At 37.2% G+C, this 15,993-nt stretch overlaps 1 protein-coding gene across 1 annotated transcript in view; it reads right to left on the reverse strand.

Annotated features, from left to right (window-relative positions):
• AAK1 (AP2 associated kinase 1) overlaps positions 1-15,993 on the reverse strand; it is a 231,061-nt gene that overhangs the window by 75,247 nt on the left and 139,821 nt on the right. Inside the window, exons 6-7 of the mRNA XM_044659555.1 lie at positions 14,054-14,135; positions 12,957-13,089 (exon numbers count right to left, since the gene is read on the reverse strand). Coding sequence (XP_044515490.1) covers positions 12,957-13,089; positions 14,054-14,135 — 215 coding nt within the window. The remainder of the gene's footprint in view (positions 1-12,956; positions 13,090-14,053; positions 14,136-15,993) is intronic.

Genomic DNA, 15,993 nt, shown 5'->3' on the forward strand with positions numbered 1-15,993 from the left:
AAAGAGTCAGACACAACTGAAAATGACCGATTAAAAAAGATTGCCATTTTTGCCACATTGATCTGAGCTATGTGTGAACACCGAAATGTTTCCAGTTTTATTTCTGTGGGTTTATCCTATATCTTGTAACCTTTTTGGACAAAACCTGAGATTTCAGCAGCACAAGAAACCCCATGAGAAATTCTCACCACTGATAAAGACTGGCAGCTAGTCTGTAACATAAAGTCTTAGAGGCTTGCTTGAGGCACTTGGAGATGAAGTGAGTTCTTCTAGGTTATATACAGCTGGTGTAGTCTTGTACATCTTTTTGACTCCAAATTCAATTCTCTTTCAACTACAAAATTCAGCTGAACTTACCATTTCAATTAGCTTCAATGGAGACTGATAGATTTTCCTGGTAAACTATATCACGCCAGCTGCTGAGAATTTTATTTTAATCTTGAATTCAAAATATTGAATACTAATCCTTTTAATTTATTTTTCTGACCCTTATTTTATCTAAAAATCAGGAGAGTATATAATAGACAGCAGGCCAGTCAGGAAAACTTGAATTCAAGTCCTGCCTCTGATATATCTAGGCAACTCTCTAAGATGGTGGTTCTCAAATTTGCTCACCTTGGGACCCCACTATACTTTTAAATATTGAGGAATCCAAAGAGCCTTTGCTTATATTGGTTGTCTATTAAAATTTCCATATTAGAAATTAAAACTGATTATAAAAATTATTTTGATTCATTTAAAATAATAAACCTATTATATGAATATAAATAACTTTGCCCGAAAAATATATATTTTCCAAAATAAAACAAAAAATGAGAAAAATGTGGCATCTTAAAATTTTTTTTTCAAAACTCTTTCACATCCAACTTAATAGAAGACCACTGGACTCTCATACCTGTTTCTGAATGTAATCTTGTTGAGATATTGTTCTGGTTAAGGTGTAAAGAAAACCTAACTTCACAAAAATATGTAGTTGGAAAGGGGAGAAGTATTTTAATGGGCAAATAACATCTTAGTATTATTATAAAATTAATTTTGACTTCACAGACCCCTGAAAGGCTCTGGGGGACCCCCAGAAATCTGCAGACTACATTTTGAGAATGGCTTCTCTAAGATTATATATTTCAAAAGTGTCCCATTTTCCACTGTTAGAAAAAGATCCTCACCAGGAACTCCTATTGCCAATGAAATCAGAGGTAGGGGAGGAAGTTGCAATTGCCATATTCCTAAAATTGTTGGCCCATAGAATTTTAAAATGGCAAGAGACCTTAGCAATCATCTAGCCCAATATTATCATTTTGCAGATAAGGAAAATGAGAGCTGGAAAAAGGACTTTTCACAGTGTCACTGAATCAAAGATTTAGAACAGGAAGGAGAAGACGGCTCTCTAATCTGACTCCTTCATTTTAAGACGGGAAAAAACAAGTCCTGGAAGAAATGACTTGCCAAAGATCACATAGCCAGTAAGTGGCAAAATCAATACCAGAACCCATTTGTTTGGACTGGAATAATGTATTGGACTTGGACTTAGGAAAAACTCACAGTGTGATTTCTGCCTCAGTTAATTATGAGATAAAAGATATTGGGTAAGTCATGTAACCACTCTTGGGGCTCAGTTTTCTCAACTATAAAAGCATCAGGTTCAATGGCCTCTATGCTTCCACTCTTGGGATTCTGTGACTCCCAATCCAGTTACCTTTAAAATAAAATACATATCCTATTTTAAATTTAAATTTAAATCTTTAAAGATTTTCAGGCTGATTTTTTTTTCAGATTGATAGCTTTCCTAATATTTAATCAAGCTTGTATATCTGGTTTGAAATTTTTCATAATTAATAATTTTTTTAAATTTCACATTTTATTTTTTCTTTAATTTGATGAAAAAGAATCTTTGGTTTTTATTATTTTTTTGTTTGAGCCCTCCCTCTTCCCCAAGGGGGATGGTAAGCAATCTGATAAGAGATTAGTGGAAGCATGTGCAATACTATAAAACATTTTCTCATATTAGTCATTTTGTGGAAGAAAACTCAAACAAGTAAACAAAAATGAAAAAAGAAAGTGAAGTATATAGTATATCTCTGTATTCAGACTCTCAGTTCTTTCTCTGGAAGCTGATGGCATTTTTTTTTCTTGAGTCTTTGGGTCATTGTACTGTTAAGAATTGTTAACATTGTTCATCATACAATATTGCTGTTACTATATATAATGTTCTGGTTCTGCTCACTTCACTCTGCATCAGTTCATGTAGGTTTTTCCAGGTTTTTCTGAAATCATTCTTCTCATTATTTTTTAATAGCACAGTAGTATTCCACTACATGATTAATCATTTTTGAAATATACTGAAGCATGTTGTATTTCACATTTAACTCAAGTGAATTTACTGGAAAAACTGGCAGGTTTTTCTATATAGGTGTTACATTTGTCAAATTTAATATGTGATAATGAGATTAAATCTGAAGATGGGCAATTTAACCTATCTTATCCTCTCTCTCATTTCCTTATTTCCTCTTCCTCTCCTCATTCGTAAATAAACTTCCATAAAAGTCATTTTGACTTGAGGTTATTCTTTAATTGGAAATTGATAATTATTCAATTCCCTGATGACCAAACCTTTTAATATCCACCTAACCAAAACCCCTTTTTACCCCTTACAAATATCAGAAGTATTGTTTCACAAATCGCTATGCAATTGTTTTTCAATATCTAGTAATAACCTGTGATCATTTCTCTTTCAAAAATTTTATCAGGAATTTTTTGTTAAAAGTAATAATTCAGGAGTAAAGTTGCTTTATTTTTTTCTATGAGACTGAACTACTTAAAGCTATTAACTTCTTGTGCCAGTTTTTTTATTTATGATTTTGGCAAATAATTATCCATTTCTTTACTCCTTTATTAGCACATGGTTTCAAGTATAATTTCCCATGCCTATCAAAGTACCTGACACATATAGCAATAAATGCTCTTTGAACTGAATAACATTATTGGTTGTTTCTGCATTTGCTGTGATCTTTCCTTTTCTGTTTCTAATTTTGGTTATTTTTGTTTTTAAAAAACATTTGCCAATTGTTCATTTTATTGGTCTCTTTAAATTTCATTCATTCATTCATTTATTTAATTGTTTGCCTGGTTGTTTATTTATTTATTTGTTTGTTTGTTTGTTTGTTTGTTTGTTTGTTTTAAAGCACTTATCTTTCCTCTTCCTTTCAATACTGTGTATTGGCTCCAAGGCAGAAGAGTGGTAAGGACTAGGCAATGGGGTAAAGTGACTTGCCCAGGGTCACACAGCTAGGGAGTGTCTGAGGCCAAATTTGAACCTAGGACCTCCAGTCTCTAGGCCTGGCTCTTAATCCACTGAGCCACTCAGCTGCCCCCTCTCTTTAAATTTTACTCTTTTAAACTCTTTAAAATAGCATTGTTTGATTTGTTAATTCAATTGTTTTCTCATTTCCCATTATATTTTTCTGCTCTTTTCTTCATTTTTATTATCATTATTATTATTATTATCCTATATATTACTACTTTGTTAATTTTCTAGAGAATGCAGTTATAAGATTTAATTCATTCTTCTCTTCTTATTAAAGTAGATAATCATTGCTCTAGTTTTAAGTAGAACTTTAGAAGCATTAATGTTACGATTAAAATTTTTTTTTTTTATAACTTGGTTATTCTTAACACAATTTAAAAAGACTTTTTCTTCACTTTTTCTTTCCTTTTATTGCTACTGGTATTTCTAATTTTATTACACTATAATCTATAAAAGAGAAATCTGCATATAATTTTTTTGTACTTGGTTAGGGTTTCCTTGTGCATATAAAATAAAAACTTGACATTTATATGTTCTACTTTATGTACATGACATCATTTTGAGCCTTGCAATAACCCTATGAAGTAGGTTCTATAGAGATGAAGAAACTGAGGCCTACAGATGATGTCAAGTGATTTGCCCAAGGTCATATAGCTAGGAAGTATTAGAAGCAAAATCTGAAACCAGGTTGTAAAACTCTAAGCTCATCATACATCTAGTATGCCAAGTGCATGATTTATTTTTATAAGAATTCCAATTCTATTCCCTAAAAAACGTGTAGTTCCTTGCTTTAGTTCCTCCCTCCCCACACACAGTTATTGGCTGCCTCTTTGATATGAAATTAATTTGTGAGTTCATTGCTTTTAATCTTCTCACTAGATTTGTCATATTTCTGATCCTGGAGTATGAAGGAATTTTATCTATTTCACTTTGTATTGCTACTCTTTTAAATGAATATAACTGTTTAGTTATTTATACCTCTGTGTGTGTATGTAAGTATCTGGGTACATGCATGTGTATATAAATAAATGACTACACATTTATATGAAGCAGTTACTTATTTATTAACACAATACTATTTTGGATTTCAAGTCCGTAAGACCTGAGTTCAAACCTTGCTTTAGCTTTTAGCTCTGAGACACAGAATAAGTCACTTAATATCAATCTCAGTTTCCTTATTAATAAAACAGGGACGATAATAGCATCTATGTTATATGGTCACTGTATCAAATAAGGGAATATATACAGTAAAGCACTTTACAAACCAAAAATTGCTACATACAGTCTACTATTATTATTAGACATATGCCACTGCATAATAATACAATATATTTTTTATCAGTTTCTTGATTTCAGGGTCCAATGGCAACATCTAATATCACTGCTGCCACTCCTGGTTTTTAAAAAATTTAATTACATACTGATATTTTTAGATAAAACTTCTGATTTTGAATTTTTTTCAGTAAATTTGCTTCTTATAAGGAGTTTTTGAAGGATTTTCTTTTTCAATTCATTCAATTAACTTCTCTTTTGCAGGGAAATTCAAATAATTAATATTTGATTTTATAAAAATTAATTTGATTAGTCTTCTGACATTTATAATCTTTTTCTGTTTTAGCTAATACTGTATGGAAAGAGCAACATTTTTTGTATTAATATTTCTGCTGCTACAAGTAATCAATAAAACAAACATGATTTGATTTTTTTTAATTAATGCCTCAATTATCTCCTGAAGCATGACACCTTTTTAGTTGAAGTTTTCTAAAAGCTTGGCTTTGGGGATTGTTAGTGCTAATTCTTTCTTCTCTTCTAGTATTTATTTATTTAAAGAAGGATTGTTTCTTTTCCATTTAAATGCCTTTTTGGTGAAAAAGATTAACAAATGTAAATGAAGGTTTTAAATCTCTTTGACTTTTTTATTAATCAAGATAGCTATTATTTTCTTATTAAGTATTAGTTTCTTATTCTAATTTATTTCATGATTCAGACTATTTCTCCTTTTTTTGTTCCTTCCATGGATGTTCCAAATTCTTCACTTAAATTATAGTTTGGTCTTTTTTCCTAAACTCCAGGCCTGTATCACCAACTGCCTACTGGACATCTCCAAATGGCATGTCTGTTAAGGCATTTCAAACACATGTCAAAATCAGTACTTATTTTTTTTTCCAAATTATTCCCAACTGCTCATTTCCCTAATTTAGTTGGGAACACCACCATATTTCCAGGCACCCACAGTTTGTAACTTTGGAGTTAACTTTCCCTTCCTTCACAACCCAAAACCAAACCATTGCCAAGTTTAGTTGATTCCACTTCTGAAATCTTTTAGATTCCTTTGTTCTCTCCACTCACATGGTCACTGTCCCACTTTAAACCCTTATCACCTCTATAATAGCTTCCTAATTGGTCTCCAAGCATCAAAGTCTCCCCCTTCTCTAATCTATTCTCTAAGAAGCTGCCAAAGTGATATTTCTAAAGCTGACCATGGCATTTCCCTCCCTGCTCAAGAAGCTCTGGTGTTTTTCTTTTGTCAGGTATTTTTTATATAGCATTTTAACATCTAACTAATTATTTCCTCATAATAATAGTATTTTTATAACATTTTAAGGTTTGCAAAGTGCTTAATGAATATTGTTTCATTTTATTCTAAAAAAACAAAACCAACACCGAAAGGTAAGTGATATTATCACCTCTATTTCACTGATGAGGAAACCAACACTGACAGTGGTTAAGTGACTTGCCCAGGATCACATAGCTCAAAATAGAATATTTTCAGCCTCTTTTTATTGATCTGTAGAAAAAGATTAAATGGCTTGCCCACAGTCACATAACTAAACAGTTTTATAGGGGCAAGACTCAAATCCAGGGCTCTTTACACCATACTATGTTAACTTTTACTGGGTAGACTCCTTTGGCTAGGGACCAGATCTCTTTCAGTATACCACTCACCTCGATGCCAGGAGCCCTTGGGCTGACTGGCAAAGCCCAACAATCCCTTCTCAGAATAATGCTTTTAAATGCATAAAATACAAAGGACTACAAATGGATGTTGGTATTACAGTATTTTTAAAACACAAAGTTAATGAGTACTGGGTGAAATGGGGTCTGACTAGACTCAAACAGGATTACTGGCTTTTAATTAGTAGGAGTAACTTTTTCCTGCTATTTCATCTGTCAGAATGTAGAAGAAGCAACAAGGGGAATCATCATGGATGTGACTCTGAAAGTTGGTGAACTGAAAAGCATAGGAAGCCTGGGAGGCAATAACCCTTGTGACACACCAGGCATAGTCCGATGTGCATCCTAGACTAGAGGAAAGAGCACCGGAAAGAGTTCAGAGATGGATTGGGTAAGATCTAGTAGGTCTAAGGAGTCCTGAGACTAAAAAAGAAGTGAGGATTTGTGAAGAATATGGGAGACTAAGCATCAGGAAGCCCAAGAGCAATTCGGGGTGAGGGCTGAGGCCTAGGAAAAGGGATTATTTCTTTTTGTAGCACAGAAAATTGGAAATTAAGTGAAGGTCCACTGACTGAGGATTGGCCAAACAGCATGAGGTACAGAACATGAATGCAATAGAAATTTATGATATAGTAAGAAGCCGTGAGAACCAAAGGCCTGGCTTCAGAATCTGACATAGGTTCAAGTCCCACTTTTGACTTCAACAAACTGTGTGACCCTGGGGAAGTCACAAAAGGGTTCTCGGTGCCCTACGAGTCTCTCTATAAGGTTATCAGCTACAGAAGAGGTGAGAATCTGCAATGGGGAGCAAGTGCCTCACTGGGAACTCCCAAATGTGATCAGTCTGGAAAAAAAACAAAGAATGGATATGAGAAATAGAGAGAAGCTAGGGAAGAGCTGTATGACCTGATACAGTGTCAGATGTAGAACCAGGAGAATATACAATGACTGCAACAACACAAAGGCAGACAGACTCTGGTTAATTGTGATGACGGGTCCTGGTCCCAGAATCAGACGGTAAAATAATTCTCTCCTCTCAAAAGTAGTAAGGGATCATGAACATGGAATACGAGATATATCAGGAAATGACTGTGAGGCAAGAACAAAAAGTATTGGTGAAACATAGTTTTAATAGTTAAGGAAGACCAGTTATAGAAACCATTTGGGGGGAAGATGAAAAGAGACATGGAAAGGGACACAGAAGAAGGCAGAATTATTCAACTTTTACATTTGGTTCTTTTTTCTTAACTAAGAAGTATAATTAGACTGGGAACAATAGAATAATAATTGCAAATAGGAAAACAAAACTGTAAATAAAGGGGGAGCTGGTAAGGGACTATCTAGGCGACTTGAATGAGTTTAAATTATCTGACTTGGAGAAAATGGAGCACAGAGGATAGGAAGAACTTATTCAATGGACCAATACTATAAGTGATATTTCAATTATCATGGTAAGTGGAAGAGGTACTATAGGACTTTAGGAAGGCAAATGCCACCCCTTCCATGAAAATAGAGTGCACAGATATTTCAAACTATGGTCCACTCAGCCTGATGTCAATTCCACTAAAATTCCAGAAGGGATTATTAAGAGATTAGATTGTGAATACTCAGAAAGGGAAGAAGTGTTCATTTGGAAGTCATTAAAAGTTCATGAAAAACAAGTCCTAGGGACAATGCCAAGGACAGGGTATATCTGGATGTCAGCATGCATTTGAAAAAAGACTCATAATACTCTTGTAGACAAAAATGGAAAGATGAGGAATTGATGACAGGATGGTTAGACTTAGAATTGATTCAAATGACCAGCCCCCCAAAATGGTGATGGACAGTCTAATATAGAACATTCTTTGGTTTTGGTTGAATATGTTTATCAATCATTTACAAAGGTAGTGTATGCACATATATACATACACATGTATGTATATACACATACATATGTGTATACATACATGTGCATACACATGCATACATACACACACCTCTATAGATTCCTTATCAAATCTGTGGATGACACAAAACTGGAAGTGCTGGATAATATATCACTGTAACAGAATGAGATCAATGAAAATACCAAACTGGACTGTTAATAGTGGGCTAAAACTGGTTGATGAAGTTAATAAAATTAAATATAAAAATCCTATACTTGGATCCAAAAAAGAATTGTGCAAGCATAGAATGGGGAAGACAGCTTAAAAGCAGCGATACCTTAAAGGTCCATAAGCTCAATGTAATAATTAAAATGGCTAGAATGAGCAAAGTAACAATACTGTCAAACTCTGCCATTGTCAGGTCACTTTTGCAGCATTCAGTCCAGTTCTTAGAACTACATTTTAGAAGGGACAATGACGAGGATACTGAGAGGTTGACAGAATTGAAGAGCTGGAAGGAACCTCAGGAGCCAAGCAAGAGTCTGATCTACATCTGAACAACAATTCCTTCTAAAACATTTTCACACACCCCAAAAATGGTCCTTCAGGCTCTGATGGAGAATTCTAAAATTAAGAGAACTTACTCTTTCCTGAAGCAGCCCAGATCATTTTTTGGGTAGCCAGTATAATAAGGAAATTGTTCTTTACATCAAATCTAAATGTCTCAATGCAACTCCCACTCACTGCTCCCAGCTCTTCCCTCTGGGGACAAACAGAATAAATCTAATCTCTCTCTTACAGCAGACAATTCTTTATTAAGTGACAACTAAGTCTTCTCTTCTCTATGTCTGCCTCTTTCAGCCTATAATCTTTTTCCTGTAGTCCCGTAATCTCACCATCTATTCACCCTCTCTTAAAAACAGTCCAGCTTGTCTATATCTTTCCCTAAAATATGATGCTGAGAACTGAATATAGTAATCCATATATGTCCTAACTGGGTAGAGTGCAGAGAACTTATTAATGCCTTCACTCTGGACATTATCCTTTTCTTAATTCAGCCTATGACAGCATTGGCTTTTTTGCTTCTGTCTCACACCAATGACTTCTATTAAGTTCACACTCCACTAAAGCCTCCATGTCTTTTTCTCACAGAACCTGTTGTCTCTAGTCCTCCCCCATTCAGTACTGTGAAGTTGATTTTTCTAATCCAAGTATAGGCAGGAGGGTAACCAGATGGTGAAGGGACTTGAAACCGTGCCATGCCATACGAAGGAACTAAAGACTGGTTGAAGAAACTAAAGACATTTAAGCCTGGATAAGTAAAAATTAAAGGAGGGACACAATAACTGTCTTCCACACTGAAAGTGTTTTCTCTGGAACATTTAGACTTGTTTTTGTTTGTCTCCAAAGGAAAGAACTAAGCCTAAAGGGTGGAAGTTTTAGGGAGGCAGATTTCAGGTCAATATATGAAAAAACTTGCTAACAGTTAAAGCTCTCCAGAAATGGAATGGGTGGCCTAGGGCTGCTAATGAGTTCCTCATGCCTGGAGGTCTTTAGTGGAAGCTAAAACAACCATTTTCAGGGATATAATAGGTGTCCTTGCTGTGGGTATACTTTGGAATGGATTAGAGATGTCAAACACATGGGCCACATGCAGCCCACAATAATTCCAAGTGTGCCCTGAACTAGATTAAAATATTCACAAAAAAATTAATATAGGAATGTATGGGTTTTTTTTTATCACTACGCAGCCCTCAGAGATGCTTATGTATAGTATAGTGACCCTTGTTTTTTCTATTTGGGTTTGACACCATCTGATTAGATGATACAAACTGTCATTTAATAACTCTGCAATTTTATGATTTTATGCCTCCCAAATCCCCTTTCTTGTTCTAAATGTTAGATTGACATTCTTTATGGGAATGTTCACCAGTGATCACAAGTCCATACTGAAGTTCATAATTGTGAGAAATTATTTTTCATAAACTGTATTAATTCTTATATATTAGGAAGAATTACTGTGTATTTCTGTGTCTGTGATCTGGATCTGAGATACCAACCAGTCTGTTGCTTTTCTCATTTTCTTTGTCCTTAGGAATTCCAAAGAATGTCTTCCTTTTTAAAAGAATTCGGTTAATAAATGAAGGGGACAAGGGTTCTTTTCCTGCATATGTAACCTGTCCACCTATGGGGATAGGGAAGGGTAGACAGGTAGCTAGACCATCTCTTAATTATCTATTACCAATTAAAGAGGTCTTGGGATATTCCAGGGAGGGTTAAATAATGAGCTCCTAAAAATCTATTTATTAAGCTGCCTGACCCAACTCGGGTTTACCCCTGGTTGCAAGATAGCCATGGAGACTTATATTTCTTTATCATTTATGATGCTGGCCTGAGCAATGAAATTGATATAATCAATAAACTTATATTCTTACCCCCGAATCAATCTCTTGAGATAATTGTAATTGTAACATAATACAAAGTAAAGAAAAACAAAACATCTGATGATAGTAAATTTAAGAATTTTGTACTACTAATCTGTTTAAAGTTCAGAAACAAAAGTCACCCAGAAATTACAGGTCTGAACTTCAAGCTATTAGGGACTTAAATCTAAGTGCACAGAGCATAGTAACATCCAAGTTCAATGATTTAAGAATGGACCTAATGAATAAGGAACATCCTTTAAGGATACAAAATGACTCAGAGAGAACTTTTGGTTCAAGGATGCAATAACATCATCCCTTGATGACGTGAGCTCAGTCAATCAGAATGATCCATTCAAACAAGGACCTGGATGACTAATATAATTCCCTATCATCAATGTAAATCTTGAGATCACAACCCTGAAGTTTCAATGAAGCAAATGTGATTATGTTTCTCATTAGTCTACCCCATATGTGCTTCACAATGCCTCTCTATTTATTTCTGTTCACTTGCAATCAAGGTTAAAACAAAAGTAGATTGATCTGTTACAAAATTACTCCTGGCCAAATCTGTGCCTTCCACGGACTAGAAACCCTTCCAACCAAAAGCAAAGTCCTTCCTGCTGACACCATCCTAGAATACGCAATATAGCACAGAGGGATAACGAGCACATGGTCTAGGACCAGTTAACAATTCTACCTAAATGAGACCTGCCAACAGAGAACGGGGGAGTCAAACCTCTCTTTCCATTTTTGTTTTCTCAGAAGGGCATACCCGTCCATCTTTTTCTTAACATATATATATATGATGCATTTGGGTATTTGGAGAGGTTAAGAAGTCAAAAGACATGTGGGAGTAGAAACACAGAAGGAAAACATCTGACTTATCACTTGTTTATATGGGTACAGGATGTGGGGTTTTGGTTTTTAAAAGATTACTCTATTACAAAAATGAATAATATGGAAATAGGTATTGCGTGATAATACATGTATAACCCAGTAGAATTGTTTGTCGGCTCTGGAAGTGGGGAAGGAAAGAACATGAAACATGTAACCATGGAAAAATACTTAAATTTTAAAAATATAAAAATTTTAAAGTTTTAAATTAAGAAAAAAAAAGAAGTCAAAAGACAAATTTAAAGTGTTGTTCTCCAGTGATGCTTTATCACAAAAGGGATGCTTAAATGCCACACTACTGAAGGGCAAGGTCTGACAAACTAGAAAGGCACACGGGAAACTATATATTTCTATCATCTGAGTACCAGTTAGGAGGGAAATAGCTAATCGCCAGGAGCCTGGCCATGAACTGACAGATTTTTATGGTCACCATGTCCCAAGAACAAATCGTAAAGATTAATCTAAAAAATAGTAAGATTGCTTTCATCCAGGGCAGCTAGGTGGCTCAGTAGATTGAGAGCCAGGCTTAGAGAGGGGAGGTCCTGGGTTCGAATCTTATGTCAGACACTTCCTGGCTATGTGAGCAAGTCATTTAACCCCAATTACCTAGCCTTGACCACTCTTTTGCCTTGGAACCAATATTCAGTATATAGTCTAAGATAGAAGGAATGGGTTTAAAAAAAATAGAAAAGAAAAATGTTTTCATCACCTAGCACAGAGCCTTGCACACCTAAAAAATGTTGGTTGAATTAAAAGTAATTCTGCAATGCTAGATGCTAAAGCTAGCCTGGGTCAAATATTCAAGCCAAACATTAAACTGCTAACTTCTTCACTTGAGCAGCATCTCATTTTGCAAAGACCAATGTCTCACCCCCTTGATGGACAACTAGTCAGAATTCTTTTGCTTCAGGATTTCTTCAAAAATTTTAACTGGGGGCAGCTGGGTAGCTGAGTGGATTGAGAGTCAGGCCTAGAGATGGAAGGTCCTAGGTTCAAATCTAGCCTCAGACACTTCTCAGCTACGTGATCCTGGGCAAGTCTCTTAATCCCCATTGCCTATGCTTACCACTCTTCTGCCTTGAAACCAATACATTGTATTGACTCCAAGACAGAAGGTGAGGGTTAAAAAAAAAACAACAACAACTTTAACTAATGGTATCTAGGTCTTAAATTTTCAACACTTCTGCTCAAGTAATTCATGTAAATATACTTTGGAAATTTACCCAAGGATGATATGTTTGGGCAATTGGAAATCCTTGCTTGAAAGATATTTCACCTTCTCTGTTCCTACCCCACCCCCCCAATCAATCCAGTTCTACTTTCCTTTTGTGTTCTCTGTCTCTGTCTCTCTGTCTCTCTCTGTCTCTCTCTTTTTCTCTTTCTCTCTCTCTTTCCTTTCCTCTTCCTCTCCCCCCCCCCCCCCCCTTCCTCTGCTCTCCATTGGTATAATTCAGTCCTGGACAGAAAAAGTTACAAACCAAGAAAAATCTGGGAAATGGAAATACTTACGTATGAGGCAATGCATGTCTTGGGAATATCGTGAATTATCAGGAATCGTGAAGTTTCCATCACAAATGGCTACCTGACTCTCCCCAAATGGTAATGTGAAGTAGCATAATTTATATAACAAACAACCGAGGGCCTAAAAGACAGAGGGGGAAAAAGATTGTTTTCACTCTATAACTACTGACCATGGAGCTCTTTCTAAGTCCTCCCTCCAGGCGTGTAGGAGGTTGGCTGGTGTGTTAGAGGGGCAACCAAGTGGCTCTGTGGATAAAGCACTAGGCCTGGAGTCAGAAAGACCTGAGTTCAAATCCAACCTCAGATACTAATTAATAACTTTGTGGCTTGAGGCAAGTCACTTAACCTCTGTTTGCCTTAATCCAATGGAAAAGGAACTAGCAGACCATCCCAGCATCTTTGCCAAGAAAATGCCACGGATATTGTGGTCCATGGGGGCCACAAAGAATTGGACATGCCTGAATGACAGTAAGTGCTGTTGGGGCTAGATGGGACTCTAGGGGTCATCCAGTCTACTCTCTTGATTTTTAGAGGCAAAAAAATTGAGGCATACAGAGGGGAAGTGATGTGTTCAAGGTCTTTCATGCACTAAGGAGCAAAGCCAGGTCTAACTGAGATCCTCTTACTCCAAATCCAGGAAGCACCCTACTATTCCACCGTTCCATACTGCCATCTGTTTGTGGGTACTCAGAGCCACAACTCACAATTCTGGGAATGTGGTACCTTCCAATTTTAAATAACTGTTTATCTCAGTGGTTTTCATACTCCAGAGAGCGCTTCCTGCATCTCAGCGTCACGGCGCAGAGGTCCATTCGCGCTGTCCTAGTGACAGCTCTGCAGATGCACAAAGGAAGACCCCAACAAGGGAGCAGCTGCAGATTAGAATAATCATTCCCAGCTCTCTGGTACAGTCAGGGTTAAAAAGCTCTTTCCTCAACCCCAGGGGGAGATAAATGGGGTGAGCCATATCCCCAGGGCACAGACTAGGAAGGGGAAAGGAGCCTCCGTCTAAGTCCAACTCTGACTGCAAGACCAAATGCCACGTGGCACCTGGGGCCCGCCCCCGCGGGTCACGCGACACCTACCCAAATGTCGGCCTTTGTAGTGATGATTTTGCCACTGTACAGGTTGACCATTTCTGGAGCTCGGTAGGAAAGCGTCGTGTACCTACAATCAGAAGAGTCATTTCATTAAAAATGGCCATCCCGCCCACTTCCCGGGCTCTGCAAACCTGGGACGGCAAAAGTATGTTTATATTTTACAACATGTAGGCTGCGGAAGCCCTTTCCTCAGACGGACAGAAATGCTCTGTGGAAGGGGCGATAGGACCAAGTTAGGGTGGTGCCGGCGTGGGACCGGCTTGTCCATGGGGGACTCGGGGGACGTCGGAGAGATTCACGTCCTTCTTCCGCTGTGCAGCCGCCTGGGGAGCGGCGAAGCAGACGCGCGGATTCCTGGCGGGATGACAGCGACCGCCCTGGGAGGGCTTTGGGGTGAAGGCTCGGGCAGCGGGCATGAGGCACTCGACAGGCATTAAAGGAGAGAGTGAGAGTTCATAAAATAAACGGCACCTGTGGTTTGATCAGGGGGCGAGTCTCTGAGCCTCAATGTCTTCATTTGTAAAATCAATATTTTACAATATTGTAAATTTACAATAAAATTTACAATAAAAACAAATACTTGTACTCCCTACCACCCAGTAAAGCTATTCTACGGGCAAGGGCTACTTCTTCATCTCTTTCTTCAGTACAAGAAGCCTTTCCTAATGATCCTTAATACCAGCGCCTTCCCTTGGCTATCTTCAATTAATTGTATATACACCTTATTTGTTCATGTTGGCTCCAGGATTAGAGCAGGAATTCCACGAGGATAGGGACTATGCTTTACCTTCCTTATTATCTCAGTAAAGAGCACAGTACCTGGAATATTTTTATTGTTCGGTTATTAGTCAGTTGTGTCTGACTCTTTGAGATCCCATCTGGGGTTTTCTTGGCAGAGATACAGGAGTGGTTTTCCGTTTCCTTCTCCAGCTCATGTTAAAGATGAGGAAATAGGGGGGAAAAAAGGCTTAAGTGACTTGCCCAGGGTCACACCACTAATAAGTATTTGTGGTCATATTTGAACTCAGGAAGATGAGTTTTCCTGACTCCAAGCCTATCACTCTATCCATTGCACTACCTGGGTGCCCTTAAAAATGCTTGTTGACCAACTAACAGTGCCTGGTATACAGCAGGCACTTAATAAGTGCACGTTTATGGACTATAGGGAAAGTCTATAAACCTTTAAGTGCTATAGAAATGAGCTATTATCACCACTTCTTATGATGCAAACAGAGTTAAAGTAAATCCCTAGCATTCATTATTCCAGTGTTGGGCATTTCACTAACTGAAATTGTGTCTTTCACCTGCATCGCTTTTCATAAGTCATCTTCTACTCTTTATACATTGGGAGCTGGGGTTTAATCACAAGCACAATTTATATTTCTATTGTTTATCAGCTTTTAAACAGCTTTCTTTCCAGTGACAGTGGGCTATGAAGCCAGGAGAGCAAATATTATTGTCCCTATTATTTATGAGGCACCTGAGGCCTGGGGAGATGAAGGGACTGGCTAATGAATGAGCTTGAAGCCAGCGATTTAGTTCCAAAATCTAATGCTATTTCTATCATCCCATGCATCTCATCACACACACTTCCCTCTTTTGCTTATCTCCAATTATATTGTTTACAAAGTTGTTTACATTGAGAGCAGGGATTGTATCTCTAGTACTTAGCACAGTGCCTGGCACATAGGAGGGAGTTATTTTAAAAATGCTGGTTGATTGGTTCTTTCTCTCCCCTACCCTCTCTCTTCCTTTTTCCTTCTCTCTTTCTCTCTCCTCCCTTTTTCCCTCCCTCTCTCTTCCTCTCTCTTCTTCCCTCCCCTCTCTCCTCTGTACCTCTCCATCTTTTCCCCTCCCATTTCTCTCTCTCCCCCCTCCTCCCCTTTCTCTCTCTTCCCTCTCTCTCTTTCCCTCCCTCTCTCTTC

Source organism: Gracilinanus agilis, chromosome 2 (genome assembly GCF_016433145.1).
Source record: "Gracilinanus agilis isolate LMUSP501 chromosome 2, AgileGrace, whole genome shotgun sequence".
Lineage (NCBI taxonomy): Eukaryota > Metazoa > Chordata > Mammalia > Didelphimorphia > Didelphidae > Gracilinanus > Gracilinanus agilis.